General features: G+C 30.7%; 4 protein-coding genes across 4 annotated transcripts; all 4 read right to left on the reverse strand.

Annotated features, from left to right (window-relative positions):
- Positions 1 to 222: 222 nt before the first annotated feature.
- HELRODRAFT_172873 (hypothetical protein) lies at positions 223 to 1635 on the reverse strand (the record flags this gene model as incomplete). The annotated part of the gene is made up of 3 exons (XM_009019538.1): positions 223 to 278; positions 962 to 1206; positions 1439 to 1635. The coding sequence occupies 3 exons, from the start codon at positions 1633 to 1635 to the stop codon at positions 223 to 225; spliced, it is 498 nt and encodes a 165-aa protein (XP_009017786.1).
- A 2840-nt stretch (positions 1636 to 4475) lies between these two features.
- On the reverse strand, positions 4476 to 7648 carry HELRODRAFT_172874 (hypothetical protein; the record flags this gene model as incomplete). Its single annotated transcript, XM_009019539.1, has 4 exons — positions 4476 to 4639; positions 4779 to 4823; positions 5157 to 5287; positions 7497 to 7648. The coding sequence occupies 4 exons, from the start codon at positions 7646 to 7648 to the stop codon at positions 4476 to 4478; spliced, it is 492 nt and encodes a 163-aa protein (XP_009017787.1).
- Positions 7649 to 12978: 5330 nt separating this feature from the next.
- On the reverse strand, positions 12979 to 17313 carry HELRODRAFT_79716 (hypothetical protein; the record flags this gene model as incomplete). The annotated part of the gene is made up of 11 exons (XM_009019540.1): positions 12979 to 13075; positions 13300 to 13411; positions 13665 to 13749; positions 13819 to 13944; positions 14209 to 14300; positions 14684 to 14753; positions 15114 to 15248; positions 15807 to 15886; positions 16455 to 16589; positions 16799 to 16908; positions 17213 to 17313. Coding segments are annotated over 11 exons (1143 nt in total), but the record flags the coding sequence as incomplete, so codon positions are not given.
- A 226-nt stretch (positions 17314 to 17539) lies between these two features.
- On the reverse strand, positions 17540 to 21527 carry HELRODRAFT_111841 (hypothetical protein). Its single transcript, XM_009019541.1, has 6 exons — positions 21456 to 21527; positions 20995 to 21058; positions 20370 to 20560; positions 19977 to 20170; positions 19626 to 19749; positions 17540 to 19109 (listed from the first exon to the last, which is right to left on the reverse strand). Exons 2-6 carry the CDS (start codon positions 21021 to 21023, stop codon positions 18886 to 18888), a joined length of 762 nt encoding a protein of 253 aa, XP_009017789.1. The 5' UTR covers positions 21024 to 21058; positions 21456 to 21527; the 3' UTR covers positions 17540 to 18885.
- Between the last annotated feature and the right edge of the window lie 733 nt (positions 21528 to 22260).

Below are 22260 nucleotides of genomic sequence, written 5' to 3' on the forward strand. Positions count from 1 at the left end.
GAATAAATGGCTGCCAATACAATTCAATTTTGTCATACCTATGATTTAATGTAATAATTTAACTATGTAAGTCACATAATGTAACAGTTCCTTTCATAATTTTTTCTTCAAAAATAAGATGATATCGCCCCATAGCACATGCCAGCTTGATGTTCAACCAAAAATTGATGAGATGATCAAAGTTCTTTTGTGTTTCTGCCAATCAAATCTTAATGATGGTCGTTAAATGAAAAGGTTTGTAAGTGTGATGAGCTCATGTATGGCGTCTATATGAGTGTCTGTGTGTTTGTTTGTTTGTGTGTGTGTGTGTTTTGTTTGTTTTTATCACAAGCGTTTGTGTTTTGCATTAAAAAAAAAAACCTGTGCCTCGGTTAAATTTTAAAAAATAAATTTTTAAATAATTATTTATAATGAAATTTTTTTTCAAAGTTTTCTCGAACCTTCTAATATGAAAATTTAATATTTGTGGCTTGCTACATTCTCAGGAATTAGAAATCAAACTAATCTGTTAATCTTTCAATCAACTGTTGAAATTTGTGCATTATCAGTTTGAAGTAGTCACATATTTTTCACTTGATAAAACTTAATTTTCATCTTTTGTTAAAAGTCATTTCTACCACAAATAGAATGTTTGGGTGTAAGATGTACGTGTGTTATTTTGTTTAAGACCTATGCAGGCGTGCGAAGATTCATTTCTGGCTAACAAGCCAAGAGATAATTTTCAGAATTCTTAATTAAATTATTTAAAATTTGAAAACGTTGGTTCGAATTGAAAGAAGTTTAAAAACGAGGGCTAAGCAAACTGACTCTTTAAAAGCGAATTTTCAGCACCTATCTGTTTTTCGACATCATTTCAAACGTTCAATTTTACACTCCGGAAAATAGGCAAAGTTTTTTCAAACTAGATTAAAATTTTAAAACATTTAACTAATGAAATGCTATAAAAAAAATTAAGGCCAACTTCCTTCGAGGACGACTTGAAATTCTGGAATTTTGTAGTCAATATTTTTCGACCTGGTGTGGATGAAAGTACACTCTCTGGTCAAATGTTTGGCCAAAAATTCACCAAAGATTTCAAAATGCATCTTAATTTCTTCATCCTCGCTCATTATATGGTACACATCGTTTCGTTGGTCTTTCGTGATGGGCACTTTGGCGGTCATGAAGTACTTCACTAAGGAACCATTTTTCATTTCTAATGATGGTCTGCAAGTGTTATTTGCAAATATGTTTCAACTTTAGAAAGCAACTGAACTAACAATATGTTACAATTGATTAATTAGTAATGGAATCAAAACCACTTTTGTTATTGGACTTAGAAATACATAATCTACATCTACATGTTGTTGGTTTGGTTTAAACTCACAATAAAAACATACTCATGACGTGACGTTACAAAGTGATACAAAATATACAACATTCTCCAAGTTAACCTAACCCGATGAAAAGAGTTTCATATTCAGTGATAAACTTTGAGTACGGGAAACTCTCCAAACATTGGCCCAAATCGATTTTCAGCCTTTTCGCCCTCGTGATGAATGGATGGCTATCGACGTTCAAGTAGTGCGGGTCGAACTTCTCAGGTACTAGCACCTCCAACTTCCAAACTGTGCTTATGACTGTATTTTTCAACATGTGAAGGGAGTCCGTTAGAATTTTTTTCAAAATTTGGGTTTGTTCGTGTGTGTTTGTGTGCGTCATTGTAATAAATTTAAAAAACCAATCAAATACAACATCTATTATAAGATAAATTATTATATCTATATGCCTATATATATATATATATATTTATATAATTAATATAATATATGCCTTCGTTAAAAACATCTCACAAACACACTAGCACTCGAGCCAGACCCTGTTCATGTTTAATAAAAATAAACATTGCGACCAAATGTTTAAAAATTAGTTTTTTAAAATCGATATCTCATTTCAAACTTGGACAAGTAATGTAGAATCTTCAACAAAAATTATTTGATGAGTATTTTATCTTTTATATAAATTCAAATATTCATCTTTATATATTCATCAGGCTACTTTCAATTCTCCACCTATTTATTACATTTATACCAGGTTATTTATTACAGAAGCCAAACGTTATTCGTTCTTATAAACCCTTTATAAAGATCATCAAATATTTGCCATTTTATTACTTTATAAATCAATTCGAATTGATGTTGAAAGTAATAATTGATAAAAATTATGATAATACTATTACAGCCGGAGTAATTTAATAAATTCCATTAATTTGAGCTGTGAACATTTCTTTTTGTAAAGATTTACCTTAATTTTAATTGAAGTTTAATTGAAATGTTCAAAATACCTACGTACAAACATAAATAAATACATCTTGCTACTTAAAAAGGATTTATTTAGAGGTCATTTTCATTCTCATAATCTCAACTTCTGCCTACATTGCATCCTTTGAAATAACCAAGATAGCATTCCTTCCAATTTCTTTGTTACAGTTGCATTATAGTTTTACCACACTCTTGACAAGTATTTTTGCTCTTATTCAATAAAATAAGAGAACACCTAAAAGGTAGTATATGAATACGTGAAAATATAGGTACACACACACACCACACACACGCACGCACGCACGCACACACACACACACACACACACACACACACACACACACACACACATATATATATATATATATATATATATATATATATATATATATATATATATATATATATATATATATATATATATATATATATATATATATATATATATATATATATATATATATATATATATATATATATATATATATATAACACAATATAATACAAGTACATATGAACAATTAGATGATGATGAAAATATAATCTACAAATATGGCGATATAAGCAAAAATATGAGAGGATAGAACTGGAAATGATGGTGCTATCAAGAAGGCTGTTCTGCTGTTATATATGAAGTGATTTTTCTAGGCGTTCATATAACTTAACTAATGCGTGAACGAGCACTTCACATGTCTTTAGGACTATCAAAACAATTTTCTTAAATTTATTTCTACTTATTGGTCTAATATTCAGTTATGCTAAACTTAACCCAACAAATAACTTAATTCTTAACGCCCTTTCTTTCAAATGTGGACATCGTGTTAAAAACGCTCATAATTGTAATTATAAACCACATTTTATTCATGTACTGTGTGTTTACAAGCACTTTAATAATATATATTTTCTTATTAACATAACAATGTTTTAAAACGATGGTTGATAATAATACTAACACATGGTAATAATGTGTATGCATTAATTATAACTATTATAACTCTATTCATAGAATTAGTGTTTTAATCAGCAGATGAGTATTTGGAATTAGAATATAATTAACAACAATGAAATTTCATTGATAAGATATGCTGGAGATAAAAATTAGGTTTGAGACTCAAATTAATAAGATAGCATAGAAGTTAGCCAATGATGTTGCTTCTTTTTATCACTGGGCTCTTGAACTTTCAAATTGTTGTTCAAAACATTATTGATACAATATTGCATAAGTATTGACTATTAATATAAAGTATTAATATAGAGCACATTTCGTTCAATGTCATTCGCATTTATCGGTAGAATTCTTTTGACAATAATGTGTGAAGTTAAGATTAATGAATACAATTTTGAAAAGATCTTCTTGTTTCATATACGATAAACTTTAAAAAAATTGTACAAAATTAACAGACTAAAAGTAAACATAAAAATTGAAAGTAACATTATTAACATTATTATATGCAGAAATGAGTTTTGTAACTTGCTTCGCAGCGAGCCAATTGGTTTCGCAGACATGATAAGTGAAGATGTGAGGATAAACAACGTACGTGATGGATAATCATTTCAAAAAGACATTCGCTTCAAAATGCCTCAACTCATCTTCCATTCCGTTCATAGTTTGCATTTTTCTTGAGTAATAAACATCAAACAGTCATCGAGCTATCGATCGAATTCCAAATGAAAGAGTTAAAAAAGAGAGAGTTGACTTTGAATTGATGTCGTTCGTTTGAACATCAACGATGTGATTGTGTACATTTTGGCGGCGCCTGTGATGATACGAGTATCAAACTCTAATGCAATATGCACACATAAATAAAATAATGTATAATCTGTATATACATACATGAATATTCCCAATTTAATGGACTCTCATTTTGTGATATGATGTAAAAATAATTATTTGATTGGCTGCTAATTTCATTAATTAGCGAATATTTTAGAGTTTCGATTGACGAGTTAATTTGAAAGGTCTCATTATCGAAAAATGTCAAGTGGCTCGTTGGTCAAACCGTTCAAAAAGAACGTGAAATGAATTGTTTGAAATGAGTTGAACATTGATTGGCTTCAGTTATTAATTAGACAATGTGGAATGTTATCAAAGTTTTGAAAAAACTCGCTTGTCATAGATAACATTTTTGTCCTTGAAAATAAAATCATCATTCACCACAAATATTCATACACATATTATAACAAATTCACCATCAACGTCATCAAACTCATCTCAACTTTGTCGGCGTCGTTGTCGTCGTCAAACCATTTAAGACTGAGGTGAAAAGATGAGAGAAAAATATGCAACCACTCCTCTTTTTTATATTCTTTATAATGCAGCTCTGTCAAGCGCAGAGCCGCTTACATGTTAAATATTTTTAGCGTTAAATTTTTTACGATATAAAGATGAAATTTTATTTAGTCTGATCGTAAAAATTCATTTCAAAAACTTTGGTTGAATATTTGAAATTAATGTAGACATGAAAAAAGGTGACTGACCTGTTTTGTTGTCGGCTGCTAAGACTTCATCATCTCCGCTGCCAACTGAGGAACAATTATTTTTAAATTTTTAAATTGATAGGAAAAAGCGAAAATGGGAACATACACACAGATGAAGGAAAATCGAAAAAAGTTTATTTGAAAGCTGCTTTCTTAAATGGTAAGTAGGTTTGAACAGTGTTATAAAAAGTTTTTACTAGGGTTTGCTTGATCTGAATCAATAAGTTCATTCGATAAATTAACTAATTTCAGCGCTGAAGCTGTTGAACAATGTTCGAATTTGTTAGAAACAAAATCAAATCTAGAGTGCAAATTGATAATGATAAGAAAAAACTCTTTATCAATAAACGGATCAATTAACTTTTTGAAAGCATCAACCTTTAAGATCATCATCGTCATCGTCGCCGTCATCATCATCTTCATCATATTCTCGATCAAAATAGTCCTCATCTTCACCATCATCATCATCTCTATAAGCGTTTCCATCATTCTGAACTGCAGCGTGTTGACTGGTTGAGGTAGTTGAATCGTGTATGTGTGTTGTGGAAACATCTCCGATTATAATGGATTCATTTTGCAGTTGAACCCCGTCCAGAGATGACGCCTGCAAAGAAACATATATTTTTCTGTACTCACAATTACTTATCAAAATCAGTTAATCAATCAGCCAAACAATTTATTTTTCACGCTTAAGTTCGGTTGTGACCAACAGTTCTTCTTAATGACATCTGCAAACAGATGTATCTTGAGACCATCCTCTGAAGTCCGCAAGGGGTCGGAAGTAGTTAGAAAATAAATTAGAAAGTACCATGAAAGTACCAGAAAGTTGAGCCAAAAGTCAAAAGAGACGAGTGTTTATGAGAAGTAAGAACGAGAAGATGATATCAATTAGAGGGTAAATGACTTAAATAAAATATTAATGCTTGATGCAGAGCGATTAATAGGTAATCGTGATGCATTAGAAACAGCATATGACAGCATCCCCACATTAAGTTTCGACAGTTAAAATAAGTAATTGTGATGCTTTTTGAATTACTCTACTTTAAATCTATTTTTAAAAAAAAAGTTCACTATGAATAATAAAACTACGCTAGTAATATTAATGTAATTTTTGCAGAAATAAATTTTTCAGGCAGGAGATATTCATATTTTTTAAAACTTTTTAACACAGTTACACACACCACGTACGTACTTCCATTATGTATTTGTGTGTGTGTGTGTGTGTGTGTGTACGTGAGTGAGGTGTGCGTATGTTGTGCGCGTGTTTGTTGATATGTACATAAGCATTTTTAACAATGAACTAAATAATGTGCTGACTTAAGTGTGATTCACATGAATGTAAGTGTATTGTATTTTATTGGAACTTTCTGACGAAAATTTCATTTGGAGGTTGATACATACATAAGAAGCGGACGGGTTGTGCATTTGATGGCGATATATGCCCCATTAAGTTTCAACAGTATCTCAAAATAAACATGGTCATCAATTAAACTAAAAAAAACATTCAATTCAAGATATACAAACGTTTTGCTTATCAGTGAAAAATTTAACAAAATATCTCACAGAAATTACTTTCCGTTTTTATGTTCTTTGAAACATATTCAACAAAAACGGATATCCCGAATACAATTTTTTAAACTTATTCCTTAAAATGATCTTTAAAGAAATATCATTATTCTTTTTTAATTAAAGGAAACTATAAAAAAGTTGAAGTGCCAACCATTTTAAAATTTAAAAAAATTAAAAAGTTTATATCATAAATGGTTACATAGAACTTTTGTTAATTCAAATAAAATATGCACAATAATATGAGCTCGTGTGAGAACATGTGGGAAGAAATAAATCATTAAGACAACAAAATGAACACAAAAACAGAACTGAGATTAGAGTGTCGTTCGAAGACGACTTTCCGTATGATGTGAATTCAAAATTGTTTTGGTTTATTCCTACAAGTCATCAGCTGCATCGAGACAAACAAGCGACCTGCCATCATCTTAATAATAGTCTTAGCAGCATTTTTAGATCATTTCATTCGTTGGTGAGCTAACAAATATGAATGTGTAGAAAGTTAACGATGAAATTCCTTTTTCAACATTAAGCTTTTAAAAAAATGCAAGAGTAGATTGAAAAGATTAGAGAGGCTTGTAGTAATAGGAGATGTTGTTTAAGATGTTGTAACAAAATTAATGATAAACAATGATGCCTGGCACGGGATCGTAGCAGGTTTTTAAATTTTTAAACACATCTCAAAAGAGGTTCTTCTATTGTATATAGGGTTTTGTAAACCCAATTTTAATAAGTCAACATACAAAACGCCTTACATAAACCAATTATAAAACATTTGTGCTCGGGTACACGTAGTTTTTGTAAACCATTTTGGCTTTTCAATGATTGTTCGTTTGTTAAACAATCGATTCGAATCAAATGTCGTTGTATTGTTAAAAAAATTTGCCCAACCGACATTAAAGAGCACTGGAATGTGTTCAGACGTTAAAAATTTGATTTCAAACCTTTTTATGTGACAGTAAAAAAAAATCACCTCTAGCAAGTTAATTAAAAAAACAAACAACCCAACCGTATATTTAACTCAGATACGTTAATCTCACAACTAGTGAACTCAACTTTTACCAGATAATAGAAGCCACATGTCTAATAAAAATAGAGGCACTGGTAACATTTAATATCATAACATTGCGAAACAATGCTGCTAAAACAAACTTCACTGGGTTCTCAGATTTATCTTGAAGGAAACAAGCAAACCCACAGAAAGGTGAGTGAGGACAATGAAAGACAGAAACTACAGATTCATAAATATTGATGCGAAATTTTTGAGCTACCGATTGCTGAAGTTGATTCACCAATATTCTCATGTGTTATCGCGGTTTAGGTACACTATTACTGAAAGTATTAAAATTAAAACCAACATTGTTAATTATTATATACTACAAACTTCACAACTGTTAACAATTCATAAATTCCATTGTTGAAAAATAACACGTCAAATTAAAAAAATAAAAGCTGGACTTTTTCAAAGACAACATTATTAAAACTCTCGATTCAATTAAAATTTAAAAATAAATGTCAAACAACAAAGCCAACATTAACATCATTCTTCAAATATTTCAGCGAGATATCAACCACATCACTTCATTGCACATGCAAAACATGATGAAGCTCAACAATGATAATATCAACCTTACATTTTATACCATATATTTTTAAATCAAGTTCAAAACACATTTTTTGCACAAACAATGAACAGATCATAAATATTAAATTTACATCTTACAAATTTTCAAATTTACATCAAATTTACATCAATAAAAGTGCTAGTTCAGTTGAATGACAAGGTTATTTTTTATTTAAATTGATCAATTTTCTCTATATAAAAGTTTGATTAATAACAAACAAAATTGACGAATTTGGAATTAAGGGAACCTCAACCATCTCCCTATTTAATTTTGATTACTTTTTTCATCTAGCTTCTAAAAAAAAGACTGTTGTAAAATGAAGTAAGCCTAATATATTTTCTGTTCAAAAGTCTTTAGAAACGAAATTTCTAATGTAACTAATAGAATTTGGTCATGTGGCATATATAAAACTTACGGAAAGATTTGCAATCATGTTAAACCAGAGATACTTATTTCAAAAATACACAACTTAATCATCTTGCTATGTTTGATAGAGCGACGAAAATATGAATTATAAAACTTTTTATCAAGAAAAAAAATCTGTCAAACGATGTAAAAAAAGATATATTGCAAGAGCAAATTGTATTACAGATGGTGATTTAATAACAATTCGGCAAAAAATAATACAAACCTTAACCACGTGTGGCAGCAGCAAAGTGTTGAAAAAGATGATCCCCGACAGATACGTTCCGACCTGAAAATTTGTGACTAATATCCATGCAAATGTTCGACACAACGTTTGAAAATTCATTGCAGAGTAATTTTTTAAGCAATGACGAGCAATTAAATTATAATTAATAATTTCCTAAATCATCCGACCACCCATTGTTAGAAGACAGTCGTTCAAAAAAGTGGTAAAAAATATAAAATTAATTGGAATGATGTGTGAAATACAAAAAACGCCTCTGCAAAATAATGAAGAAGTTTTTTTCTGCCTGCTGGTAAAAGTTCAACAATGAATATTAAATAACTTTAAAATAATTTTCTTCTATTAACTTTCCAGCATGTGTGACGACTTTCGTTGTTGTTGTTCGAAGCCAATGAAGGAGCTCATCTGACATCGTTCACATTAAACAATGATCTTCTTTTATAGTTACAGAACGTTACAGATAAGTTGAATGATATTTACACAGAATTTGCATACACACACACTCGCGTGCACACACACACAACACATGCACGCACGCACACACATATCTCTCTCTCTCTCTCTCTCTCTATATATATATATATATATATATATATATTATATGTGTGTGTGTGTGTGTGTATATAATTGAATTAATATAAATATAAAATACAAAATATATGTTTAAATTACTAGTCTGAGGTACATATATATTACATATATCGTACATTGAGCATAATATACTTTAATTAGACAACTAAATATATAGCTTATATAAAAATGAAATGTATGTGCACATTATTGAATAACAGAGCATTTAACCATCATAGCATTTATAAACGCACGCCATATATTAAACACGCATGCATATTAAAATTCCACTTCAGGTTCTCATACAATTTTTTATTGGTTGTCATATCTTCGTACAAACATTTATAGCATTTCAAAAATATGGCAATAAATCATTTTGCTAGGTTGGGTTGAACAGCCGACGAGCGAGATGTTTAATAGATAGATGGATGGTGGATAGATAGTTGAAGTTATGTTGGCGTTATGAGTGGCAACCATTAACAATCTCATTGAATTGATGGGGTTCGTTTAAGATATTTTCCTGTCTGAATTTGTCGACTTTTTATATTTTAATTTTCGGTATTTGTTAATTTTTTCGTCTTTTTTGTGTTTCATTGAAATTTAATTTTTAACTCGTCGGCAACGGAGAGCATGATTGTGCATGCAAGATGACAGTGAAGTTGTCGGTAGTGTTTCGCGTAAAACTTTAACCACTTTGGAACATTTTCTTAAATGTCTAATCATACAGAATTAAATTTTCTCATATTGTTGTTAAAGTATGTCAGGGATAAAATAAAAATATTTAATCAAATTATAATTCAAAATATAATAAAATTTCATTTCAATAGTACTAATCAATTGGTATTTATGAATCACGTGTATATGTTTAAAGATATAATAATAACTTGAAAAACAATCATTTTAACCAGAATATAAACTTTATGTAGCCTAATTAGAGAATGGGAACTCTAGATAACGGAACGTGCTATAACAAAGTTTCATAATTGCATGCAAGTTGTGCCAAGCGCTGTACACCCGACATGATAAATAAAAAATATTTTATTTGAATTTTTTAAATTTCAAAAAATGATAGAATCATGTTGATGCTGACGATATAATCACCATTTATGTAGTTTCGAATAATTTTTTAAATTAAGTTTTAACAGATTTAACTTAATTTTTACACGTCAAAATTATTTTGTGATTAATTTTTTTGGGTCAAACCAGCGAATGACATCTCACATGAAATGGCTTTAGCGATAAGATGTCAAACATAAAATGGTTTTCGCAGAATTTTGTAATTTGTGTAAACAATTAAAATAATAATTTTCGAAAAATTCAAATTTGTGTGAAAAAATGATTTGGGTCAATGATTAGCTGATTAAATTTGAAAATTGAAACTTTCCTTCGAACGAACGTGACATGTGCTGCTAAGCTGATAAGATAGGCTGCGGAAGTCAGTTATTTCGGTTAATTAAGTGATGTGAAACATTAAAAATTTGAGAAGATAATGTTAATGACGAAAGAGAAAAGCCCAAATTATATTCAACCTCGATGAAGCCTTCTCACATCCACGCACCAGGTCGTTTTAGTTGTGTGAACAAATATAATGAATATAATATTAATACATTTGCAACGGAGCAACAACAACAGATTGTTATGCGCTTGAATTTAATTTAGTTGTCGTGCTTTAGATTTTTGTTGAATGATGGGTAATTTAAGTTATCAAATGAAACGTCACAGTATCACATTTTATTGAGCATCAATCGTAGCGTACATAAATAGTGTATCTATCGATTTTTTTGTACGAATCAGGATGTCGTGGCACACACTTTCGTAATCATACGAATCAGGCAAAGGAGAGCTTTCTGAATGACATTTAACTCTTCTTTGATGCTTTGGATTCTCTTCTGCAGGGCCTCTTGAAGTTGGCTGGTTCAGTGGCAGGAGTGTTCCTGTAGATGTAGGCAGCCAGGTCCAGCTTGTTCAAATAACCGAGCAGTTCAGACGACTTGCCAAAAAAAGCTTTCAAAGGTAGGAAGTATATATACACAGAAAACTTTAAAAATTGTGATTATTTTTTATAAATATTATGGCTAAAAGAAACTATTTGGCAGTCTGTGTGCATAGATTTACATTGAACGAGCAGTTGTAATTAATGAATGGAATTATGATAAAACAAAAATCAATCAACCAGAGCCGAAGACGAGAATGCAACACTCCTTCTCCAACAAGCTGGCCAGGCTGCCAAGATTTTCTCGGACTACAATCTAATTGAATGATGACGTTGGTGGATTCAAACAATAAATTGATTGAGTTATCATCTTAGTAAATTAAATAATTGATAACAATCAATTTTTTGAAAATGTAATCACAAGATATCGTTCGAAGTTATTGGACGAGAACCAAATTAGTAAAACGTTAGCAGTGTCGGCCGCTTTGTAGCTTAATTAATCGAACCCAGAACTGAAAATCTGGAAAAATTTTATAGTTCCTCTTCGTGAAATAACTTTTCAATAAAATAAATGTCTGTTGTGTCTGTGCGTAAATCCGCCTCTGTTTGACAACAATTTTCGTCACCTACCTAAAAAATGAGGACTTTTTCTCATAAAAAAAGGAAAAAGTCGTCCAAGATGATCGGAAAATATTTCAATTTTTATAAGATTCCTTCTGAAATACATTCTACGTAAAAGTATTTTCAATGAAATACTTGTTTGAAATTCGTATTCATGACGGAGACAATAGGACAGCCCGCTCTTCCGTCCATGATGCTCCTCATGACTTGCACCGATGAGATGGTTCCTACGACTGCACTGCTTTGCCGAGATGATTGTTTAGTTGGAGGTTTATTTCCAAGTTTTTCTTATTCAGTTGTCGTCAAATGCATGATAATGATCATAAAACATATAGGTCTATTTGCAATCGATTAACGTTAAATCCATTCTATTCAAAAACTTATGAAAAGTTTTTATCTTGTAACAATTTTTTTAAATTTTACTATGGGGTAATATTTTGGTGACAATTTGATTATTAATATAATGGAGATAATAAGATTGCTCAAAAAATAATAAAAGGTTCGAGTTATAACAAATTTCTAATCAGCTTGATGTTATTATAAAACAATGTAGGTATGTACAACAATTTAATTTCAAACGCTTGGAAAAAACTGAAAACACAAAAACCTTTAGTTAATTGGAATAAAAAAATATATTTCTACGTTAATTTGCATAATTCATAATCGGCTTGAGCTAATAACACTCAAAATAAATCACAAGTCAAATTTGTTAGGAGATGATTCAAAGTCTCAGCTTAATCAAACGATGGAATGTGATAGGAAAATCGATAACAAGATTTTTAAACAAACAAACTTGGTAAATATTTCAAGTTTAGTCAAGTTAATTACAAAACATAGTTAAGTACGTCGTGACTTGAATGCATAACAGAGAAATTATTTGCAAAAAATATTAGATGAAGTGACGGAAACTTTGAGCTTCACATATAAAACGCATGAAAATATATAGAACCTTAAGTTAAAAATATTTTTTACGTTCACAAGCGAACGAACTTATCTGAGATGCCAACAGCGGCAATGATCTCCGAATTGTGGCTGCTGAAATACTTGAGGGCGTCCAAGACCCTCGCATCGCAATGCATCGTCTTGATGGAGCGAGGTTGAAGTACACTGACCTGTCTGCTACGCCACCTTGTGTTTTTGGTGCAATCCGGTTGAAACTTATTCAGTTATTTGATGAAATGTATAATTTAGACTGAAATAAAATAAAGTATAAAAAGTAACGTGTTTGAAGTAAAATTATGATATAATTATGAACCATGTATAGTCGTGACTTTTTGTTTGAGTGTCAAGAAATGCTCGGGCTATCATCCACTCATCACTGAGAAATTTGCTCCTGTCGAAACAAAATGTTTATTAACTGAATGTCGAATGAACTCTCGAATCAATCATAGTGCTATTTACATTGAGTTTAAAACAGTACTACTCAATACATAGTTAAACTTGGGATTAATCATAAACTATTTTTGGTAATTTTTATAAATTTCAAATAATACTTTTCAAATTTAATCAAAGAATTGAAATGAAGCATTGAAAAATACAATTAAGTGTCATTTTAACATGTAATTTCTGATGGAGTCTGGTAGGAGCACAACCACCCTCATGTTTGCAGTGAGGTTGAATTCCTTGGCAGCCTTGATTGCGCAGTACATGGCTGCCCCGCTGCTCCCACCTTCGTGTTAACATTTTCAAACTTCCAGGCTTCTCCATAGACATTGGAATCAATTAATATTTTGTCTACTAATTAAAAATAGCTATAAAAACTATAAACAGTTTGGACGCCGATGAAAAATTGAAATTTCTATTCAAGATTAACTTTTTAGATTTCGAATGCAACTTTGTCAAATAAAATGAACAAACTTTGTAAAATAAATCTATTAATTAGTGAAATCTTTTCAAGCAAAATTTTTATAAATATATTGTACCGCAGAGAAATCCTTCTTCCCTGGCTAGTCTCCGAGACATTATGAACGATTCTTTGTCACCCACTTTGTACCATTTATCGACTATCTGCGAATTTTTCGAGTGCGTACAATTTGGGATGGGGTGAGAATGAATTGAATTATAAAAGTTTTTGACTTTTCTGTCGAGTGTCGTTGGTAGGAAGTCGTCTCCGATTCCTTCAATTTCGTAGAAGGCTGTGCTGGTTTCGTTGACCTCGTCTGGAGTGGCCAAAATAGATCCTATTGGATCAACTCCTACAATCTGTACGATGAAACGCTCGATTATAAATTCTCTAATGCCTAGCAGTTTAGCAAAATGTTTTATTTAATGAAAAAACTAACTAAAGCATTATAATAAAAAATATGTAAAGCTAATATACAGAATAAAGTCCATAAGATATATTTTTAAATGATACCTACGTAATAAAACTGTAGTGAAAAATAACTATCTGTTCATCATTGTAAACACAGCTTCTGCTTAGATCTAGAAAAAAGTTACGTCGATTAAATTCAAAATTAGGCGCACCAAACAATCGGGAAGCCTCTCTTTAATTTTTCTGGCGATACCTGACAGAGTCCCTCCAGTTCCCGCCGAGCAAACCAGCATGTTCAGTTTACCTGAGGTTTGATGCATTATATTTCAATCTCTTAGATGCGTGGTGCTGTCAATATGTCTGCTGCGCAGTTTGTGATTAAATAAACATAGACGTGTTATTAAGACTGTTTTAAATCAATCAATTGTTGCAAATTTGAGGCCATTTTTAAAAATTCAACAAGCAACCGATTAATGTTAATACCAACTATTTGGGCTGGAATTTATTTTCAATGAAAACAAATTCAATTTTTGATTCGTGTTGTTTGGGTATTGCGCCAAATTGAAACATTTAGTTCACGCGCAACGATTAGCAATATCTTTTCTAAAATGCATCATCGAATAATAACGGTAGGAGGAACAAAATTTTATTAATTCAAAAAAACACAGGCGAGAATTTCATACGTACCGTCGCAGGCATTCAGGATTTCTTCGGCGGTTCCGTCGTAATGGGCAATCGGGTTGGAGGCATTGCGAAACTTGAGAACAATATTTGAGTGCAACACAGTTTGTGTTTGGTTGTGTAAAAAAATAATTTGGCATCAGAACGACAGTTGTATTTTCATTTAATGTGTTCCACTAATCGCTATCTAATTCCACTAATTATTTTCGAAAGAAAACTGCATCGAGTATTCTCACTAGTATCTTTAATAGATAATTTAAAAGATTGCTAAAGGATATTTGAAGTGCCATTTTCTTGAGTTTTAATTGAGTATATTAGAGTCCGATCTGAGAATCATTCTTATATTTAAAAAATATTATTAAGTACTATTTGTGCAAATACAATGATTGAAACTTGCGCATCCAGTCAATTTTAATTTATATTAACTAGAACACACCTGATTGAGAATGTGAGATTTTGGAATTGTGTTAGCAAGTTTCGAGGCCATCCGGTAGTTGGATGATGGTGCGTCGTAGGATACACTCGTCGGAGTCTGAACTATTTCTGCTCCCAAGGCCTTCATTATATCCACCTTCATAAAATGTGATTTGGATTTCAAAGTCACATTTTAAAGGCATTAATTTGATATTGATTTCAAAGTCATTTTTTGAAAGCATTAATTTGATTTTGATTTGCTTTGTGTTTTCTTGGCAAAAGTTGTAGACAGTAGGTTGCCATTACTTGCTGTCAATATTACCACTGAATATCACTACATTTCAACTACTACAAAGTGTTAAAGATCGGGTTTTCAGGAGGTCAATGGTCGCCAATGTTCTGAAAAGATAAGGCACGAGAAAGAAAAAGACTTTGATTTTTATTTCGAAGTCATTTTTGAAGGCATTAATTTGATTTTGGTTTGACATAGGAAAAAGTAGTTTAACAGAAATTCTGGTAGTTGTCATGTCAATATCGTGAAAATTGTCAATAACATTGAAATAATCGATTTTGAAAACACATATAAGTTTATATTGTGAATAAAATCACTTGGTTGTAAGAATTGTCATGCGGTGTCAAATTCAGAGAAAAAAAAACAAAAAAATGAACAACAATAAAAAACACTTCAAATGTGTATGGAATCACTACACTTTACCTTTTCTTTGCTCATTTTTTCAGAGATGACGATGACACATCGATATCCTTTGACGATGCACGTTATGGCAATCCCTATTCCTGATTCACAGATATGAAATAAGTACCACGAAACAAGCCAATGTTTTCATATGTGCGCTTTTTGAAATATAATTTTTACTTAAGCTATACTTGTCTAGCAAGTTGAATACTACTAATATAGTCTACCTATAAACGTTGTATTGAAGAAAAAAAATTACATAAACACAGCCTGTTAAAATTATTTACATAATTCGAACAGACATGTCAACGGATCTTTGTGAAGAATAATAAATTTACGGCAAAATTTCAGCAGAAACGTATCGTCGGATATGGATGAAATTGTCAATCTTTCAATATACATTACCCCACGTTCAACAACATTTCAGACAGCAAGCACACAGCAAACATGATGGTGATGGGCTACGTGATGTCTTAATTGTTAAAGTTACCTAGCCCTGTTTTGCAGTGCTTGCAGTGACTGGTTTCTAATATTACACAAAGATTCCAGTCTTGTGGTGCGTCTTTTAGCATGTATTCGTAAAAAATTTTGTGTGTTGTTGGATTTTCTGAACCTAAGAAGAGTGTAATAGACCTTTAACCGTTCTTAATCAAGCACTCTTCGACGTACCAGTATTGCCGGAAGTGGGTTCAATGAGGACCCATCCCGGTTGGATCAGCCCTCGCTCCTCTGCGTCCTCAACCATCCTCACTGCAATGCGGTCTTTCACGCTGCCTCCCGGATTAAAGAACTCGCATTTCGCCACTTTGTATTTTTAAGCAAATTTAAAATGGAAAACAATACAAAAATTTAAATTGGTAGACACTTGTTTTATCGAATTTAATTATTTTATCGTTGTTTCGTAAATGGTTTTTTTTTCTATAAAAAAATTCATTTCAAGAGCTTGTCAACTCGTTGATAAAATCTGAATCATTTGGAAAAAACAGCAAACCACATGCAAGCACGCTACCTACGTATTTCGCAGGGTACTCCATCATTCTTTGTTATCCGGTTGATTCTTATGAGAGGAGAGTCGTTCATACAATAGAGGATGTTTGGCTTGATGCTTCCAGTTCTGTAATAACTCCTGGCAGGTGGGTCGTATTACAAAACAGTTTAATATTCTATGGCTAACGGCATGAGTAGCGGCTTAGTTTAGTTTGTTAATATGATGCAGAGAGGGTAGGGGAAAGTTAAAATATAATTGTAACAGAAATATTTATCTCGATAATATAAAGTAAAAAGAAAACTTATAAATGACACTTTTAGAGCAGTTCTGACGTTGTACGATATAGTACATAGTAAAGTGCTGAGTATTCAAAGTAATTTTAAAATGGTCTTTGGGACGCAATTTTTGTTTCATTTCTTAAAAGAATGAAACGAAACACCTGTCCCTGTGTATGTGAGGTGAGGCTTGAGGGGCTAGACCATCACCGTTCAGTTTGTAGGTGCATTTGCTGGGGCGGTTGGGCCTCTCCCAGTCATCGTCAGTTCCCTTGCTGAATTATCAGAAAATTCAAACATAACCAAACAAACTTGTGCGTGAAAATATGGAGATTAGTGTAAATGTAACAAATATAAATTTAATTTATTTTTAGCCCCGAAAAAAAAATTCTCATTGCCCAAATATTATATATAGGAATGTGAACAGAAAATTGTGCTACAACCTTGTGCCTGTCTTGTTCATATTTTATAGTTAATTTATAATAAAGAAAATAGGTGTAGAAGGATTTATTATTTCCAAAATTATGGTGTTGACAAAATATTTAACGGAAATGTTGACATAGGGTTGATCTTTGGCTACAGAACAAAAACAAAAAACTTTCATGCTTTTACTTTAAAAAATAAAATAGATCAAAACGAAGATTCAATTCAATTAAATAGATTCAAATTTTAACGACGATGTTAAGATTGTCACGCACTTAAAAAGATTTTTTTATAGAAAAAATTATATTAAATAATTAAATTTGATAAAGCAAGCACTTATTTTATTTTTCAACAGTTTTCCATTTTAAATTTGCGAAATATATAAAGCGGCCAAATGCGAGTTTTTCATCTATTTTAAGTTTTGCTCTCTATACACCAATTTATCTAACTACACAAATGGAAATATAAGCAACCGTAACGTGGTCCCCCAACAATGTAATTTTTGCCGATAATTTCTCAAAATGTTCTCATTTAATAAGCTTTAGTTCTCTTCTCGTACGAGTTAATTATTAAAAGAAATATTAAACTTTATTTTTAAATGACCAAAACGTTGATCCGGTTGAATTAAGTTCACTGTTTGATGAGGTTTCAAATTCTAGATTCTACATTTGATGAATCGATTATTATCGGCTATAGCACTGATAATAATCGTGGTAATAATAAGATAATAATATTAATAAAAATAAGTTAATAATAATAATAAGAACTGATAGTAATAAGAACCAACTGGCATAGATCTATATTAAAGTATCAGCATAGAAATACTTTAACGAGCGGACAAGCAATCATATCCCATTCATCCTAACACAAATTATTTGTACAATAAAAACAAATGTTTTATAATGGAGAACAAATTGAATTAAGTAAAGAACACTTGAGATTAATAGTGCAGAAACTTAACAAAATTGAAGACATTAAAAATATGAATAAATCTAAGTAGCGATGTCCATCTAACCAATGTTATCAACACTTCATCAGCTAGACGGTATACAATAAGTTATTTACACATAAGATGACCACAAATGGTTGAAGTTAGAAAACAAATTCAGTAAAGGAGAATCGTTTTCAATCAAAAATTCATAAACTGTAAACAAAAAAAAACATGATAAAAGTTGAGTAATATAAAATATTGGAGTATAAAATTATTCACCGGACAATGAAGCTATTTATTTTTTTAACAGATAATAAATAACTTCTTGAATATAAAAAATCAAACTGCATGACAAAACATTATAACAAATAAATCTACTTTCTGGAAGAAAGTTTAAAATTCCCACAACATAACCAATCCAAAAAACATAATTAAACAAACCATTTACTAAAATGAGATGATGATAATTAGATATGTTTGTTTTCAAACTGATTGATTAAAAAACAACAACTTAGTCAAAGTCGACTCAATTGAACAAATCTGTTTGTGGTGACCACTTTCAGGCTTTGAAGATTGAAAGTCTGATAAGTCTTTGTTAACAAAAGTTAACAGAGTCAAGATGTCGTATTGGTGACAAAAATTTTCAAAAACTTCCTTCAAAGCTTGAATGTAGCAACTGCCACAAATGTTCCTCGACGAAGCAGGCACTGAAAATATTTTGCTTTGTTTCACAGTTCTTTTATAATAATACAAAAAAATTACAACCAAGAATGAAGCAAATGCACAAGTGCAAAATAATGCGTTTTACCATAGGCCGTCAATAGGCAAAAATAATTTTGTATTCTATCCTGATCATTTCAATGCAGAACTGGATGCTTCACCACTAAGCTATCTATCGAGCAATCAGAAAATATTCAAACAAATACTTCGCTGTCCAATTTTTCAAAGAAATACTTTCAAATATTTAAAACGGCCCAAAAGTCTGTTATCTACATGAAGATTCTCAACGTTAAACATTTTGCAAAATTTGGAGAGATGGCATATCCTAATCTTCAGGCATGTTCTAATTCGCAACAGAATCTAAATTAAAACATTAGCAAGCAAACTTAAATCTAAATAATAAATTCCAATATACTTAAATACAGCTTCAAATAATATTTCAAAAAAATTTATATATCTCTATCTTCGAATAAAATCATCCTGTAAACAACAGAAACATTCACCTACAACAGAACTGAAACAGTACAAGTAGTCTGCTTCTACTGGTACTAGAGTAACATTCTCGTCCAACCATTCATCCGCATCAGTCTTAAAATAACTGCAACATTTTTCTGACGGATGGCTCGCCTTCAAAAAATAACAATGATTGCATATGACTGAATAGAAAAAATTATTGTAAAAGATTAACTGAAAAGAAAATTTGAGATCAAATGTAATTTGTCTATTTGATTATAAATCAGATAAAGTTACTCTAACAATGTTTTATCACGAATATTTAAATTATATTTTTATAATAAAAAATGTTGAAACTGTTGAGTTATTACCATTAAGGAATAAAAAAAACTGCCAAGTACCTCGATGAATATCAACTTGGGTTTACCAACGAGTGATTTGCACCTGTTTGCTTTGAGAGGTAGCAACAACTCCCTGATGGGGATTGAAGCATCAGTCCCATACAGACAGCCCTGCTGCTGCTGTTGATGATGCCCATGGGTCATTATGACCAGTGCAAAGTAGTCAAACCTTGTGTGGTCCTCTTTAGTGGCAACTGTCAGTATGATAGTTCAATTTTTACATTATGAGAGAGATGCAAGTTAACGGTTATACATATTAATAAAATATTATTTTAAATTAAAGTGTTGAAACAAAAGAAATTGGAAATATATTAATACAAATATAAAGAAATACATAACTAAATAGCATAAGTTTAATTGTAGGCAAAAAATTGAAACGAAAATTAAACAAACCATGTCTAATGATATTTAGCATTTCAGTGCATGTCTTATTTTCATGCTTCTCAACTTTAAAGCCGAGGAATTTAAATAAAGCCTTCATGTTTGCCATATCGACGGCATTTGTCTCTCTTCTTGGCATTCTATCAAAAGTGTCATTTCCAATTATCACCGCTAAGCCAACGGGTCGACCTCTTACCTTGTATCTGTTGAAATTTTTTTCAAGATTTCCAAATCTGAAAACCAATGAAGAGTCTCAGCACACAAGTTTCAACTTTTTATCAACATTTTTTGTAATGACTATTATAAATAAGCGTGTAGTTTTAAAAGCACGCTCGAAGTTAGAAATTGTTTATATACACACACATCTACTCAATATGAAGTTTATATTATAAACTATTATACAGGCATGAGAAAACACATAATTAACTATAAATAAAAACTTTAATAGTTTAATCCTACATTAAGACAATAAGATCAGGTTGATTTTACGTCAATATGAGTTAAAACTGTTAAAGTTAAATAAACGTGAAATTTTGCCATCTTAATAAAAATAAATTAAAAATAAAATAAAAACATTACATATTACAAGATAAAATTATTTATAAAAATTTTAACAAAAATACAACAAAAAACAAGCCTGAATGAATGTTGATCTGACATTAACATGGAATTGAGCAACTTGTTTGGAGATTTTGTTGACTTATATTCAGACCCCACAACTGCCACAACTAGTCTTCAAAATACATCCAAGTTTTTTTTTAATTAAATTCAGTGATCCTGGTTCATGGCCACACAATTTTTCTGATTTAGAAAGGTGTTTTATAACAAAAACAAAAATGAGATTTGAAAATTTGGCTGAACCAAATATAAGAAACAACTGTTGCTGGGTTTGATATAATATTGTTGTACTAAATAAAAATGATCAAATTATGATAAAAAAAAATCAATTTTCATTTTTGTTATCCAAAAATTGTCAGCAATTTTTTTTATGTTTATTTTATAATAAGTAATTCATAATTTCTTCAATTTTAATTTAAATTTTAATTAAACAAAGCAAAGCTAGTCCTTTTTTTTAATAAAGATAGTTACTGTGTATACTGTATCTGGACACTTACACGGCTTACAAATGCTGAATATTAGGACAACAACATGTACCAATTTTATCAAAAACAGAAGAAAAAATTTGATCATCAAAAAATGTTTTGATTTGGCCAAACTGCCAAAAACCAAAGAAAACAAAAAAAGTCAAAAAATCATAATTAAGTTGTTTATGTTTGGAAGTAAAAAAAATTTATGCCTTCAACGTTGTTATAGATTATCATTATGACTATATTTTGTATTATATTATATAATATATATAATATATAATAATTATATATATATAATAAATTATATAATTATATTTATTATACATTATTATAACAAGCCACTGTGCGCATTATTAAAAATAAAAATTAAAAAATAACGCTAACACCATGTCCATTTACTACAGTGGGGTACCTCTTTCTGTTACGTTACGAATTTTTTCAAGCATCGAAATCAAACCGGCGAACAATCATAACTGTCAGAATATTTTTTAAATGATTTAAAAACACAAACAGAATTTCTTTAACGAAATTCGTTCGCTAACATTTATTCGATCAATTAAAATCAAAATTTTTTTTTAAGTTAAAACACGTGTTTTTAAATTTGCATGTGCATCATCCATTAATGATTTCTTTAACTTCTTAAATTTCTCCATTTCAACTCAAAAGTCCTTCGGCACTCCATATTTATATGTCGTTGATCGTGAAATTTGAAAATCACTTTCATGAAACTGGTGTTACGGACGTAACTGTGTGTCTCCTTACTTGTTTGTGTGCGTATATAAAATATAAATGCAGGATTATTTTTAGTTTCTGCG

Source organism: Helobdella robusta (assembly GCF_000326865.2).
Source record: "Helobdella robusta unplaced genomic scaffold HELROscaffold_25, whole genome shotgun sequence".
Classification (NCBI taxonomy): Eukaryota; Metazoa; Annelida; class Clitellata; order Rhynchobdellida; family Glossiphoniidae; genus Helobdella; species Helobdella robusta.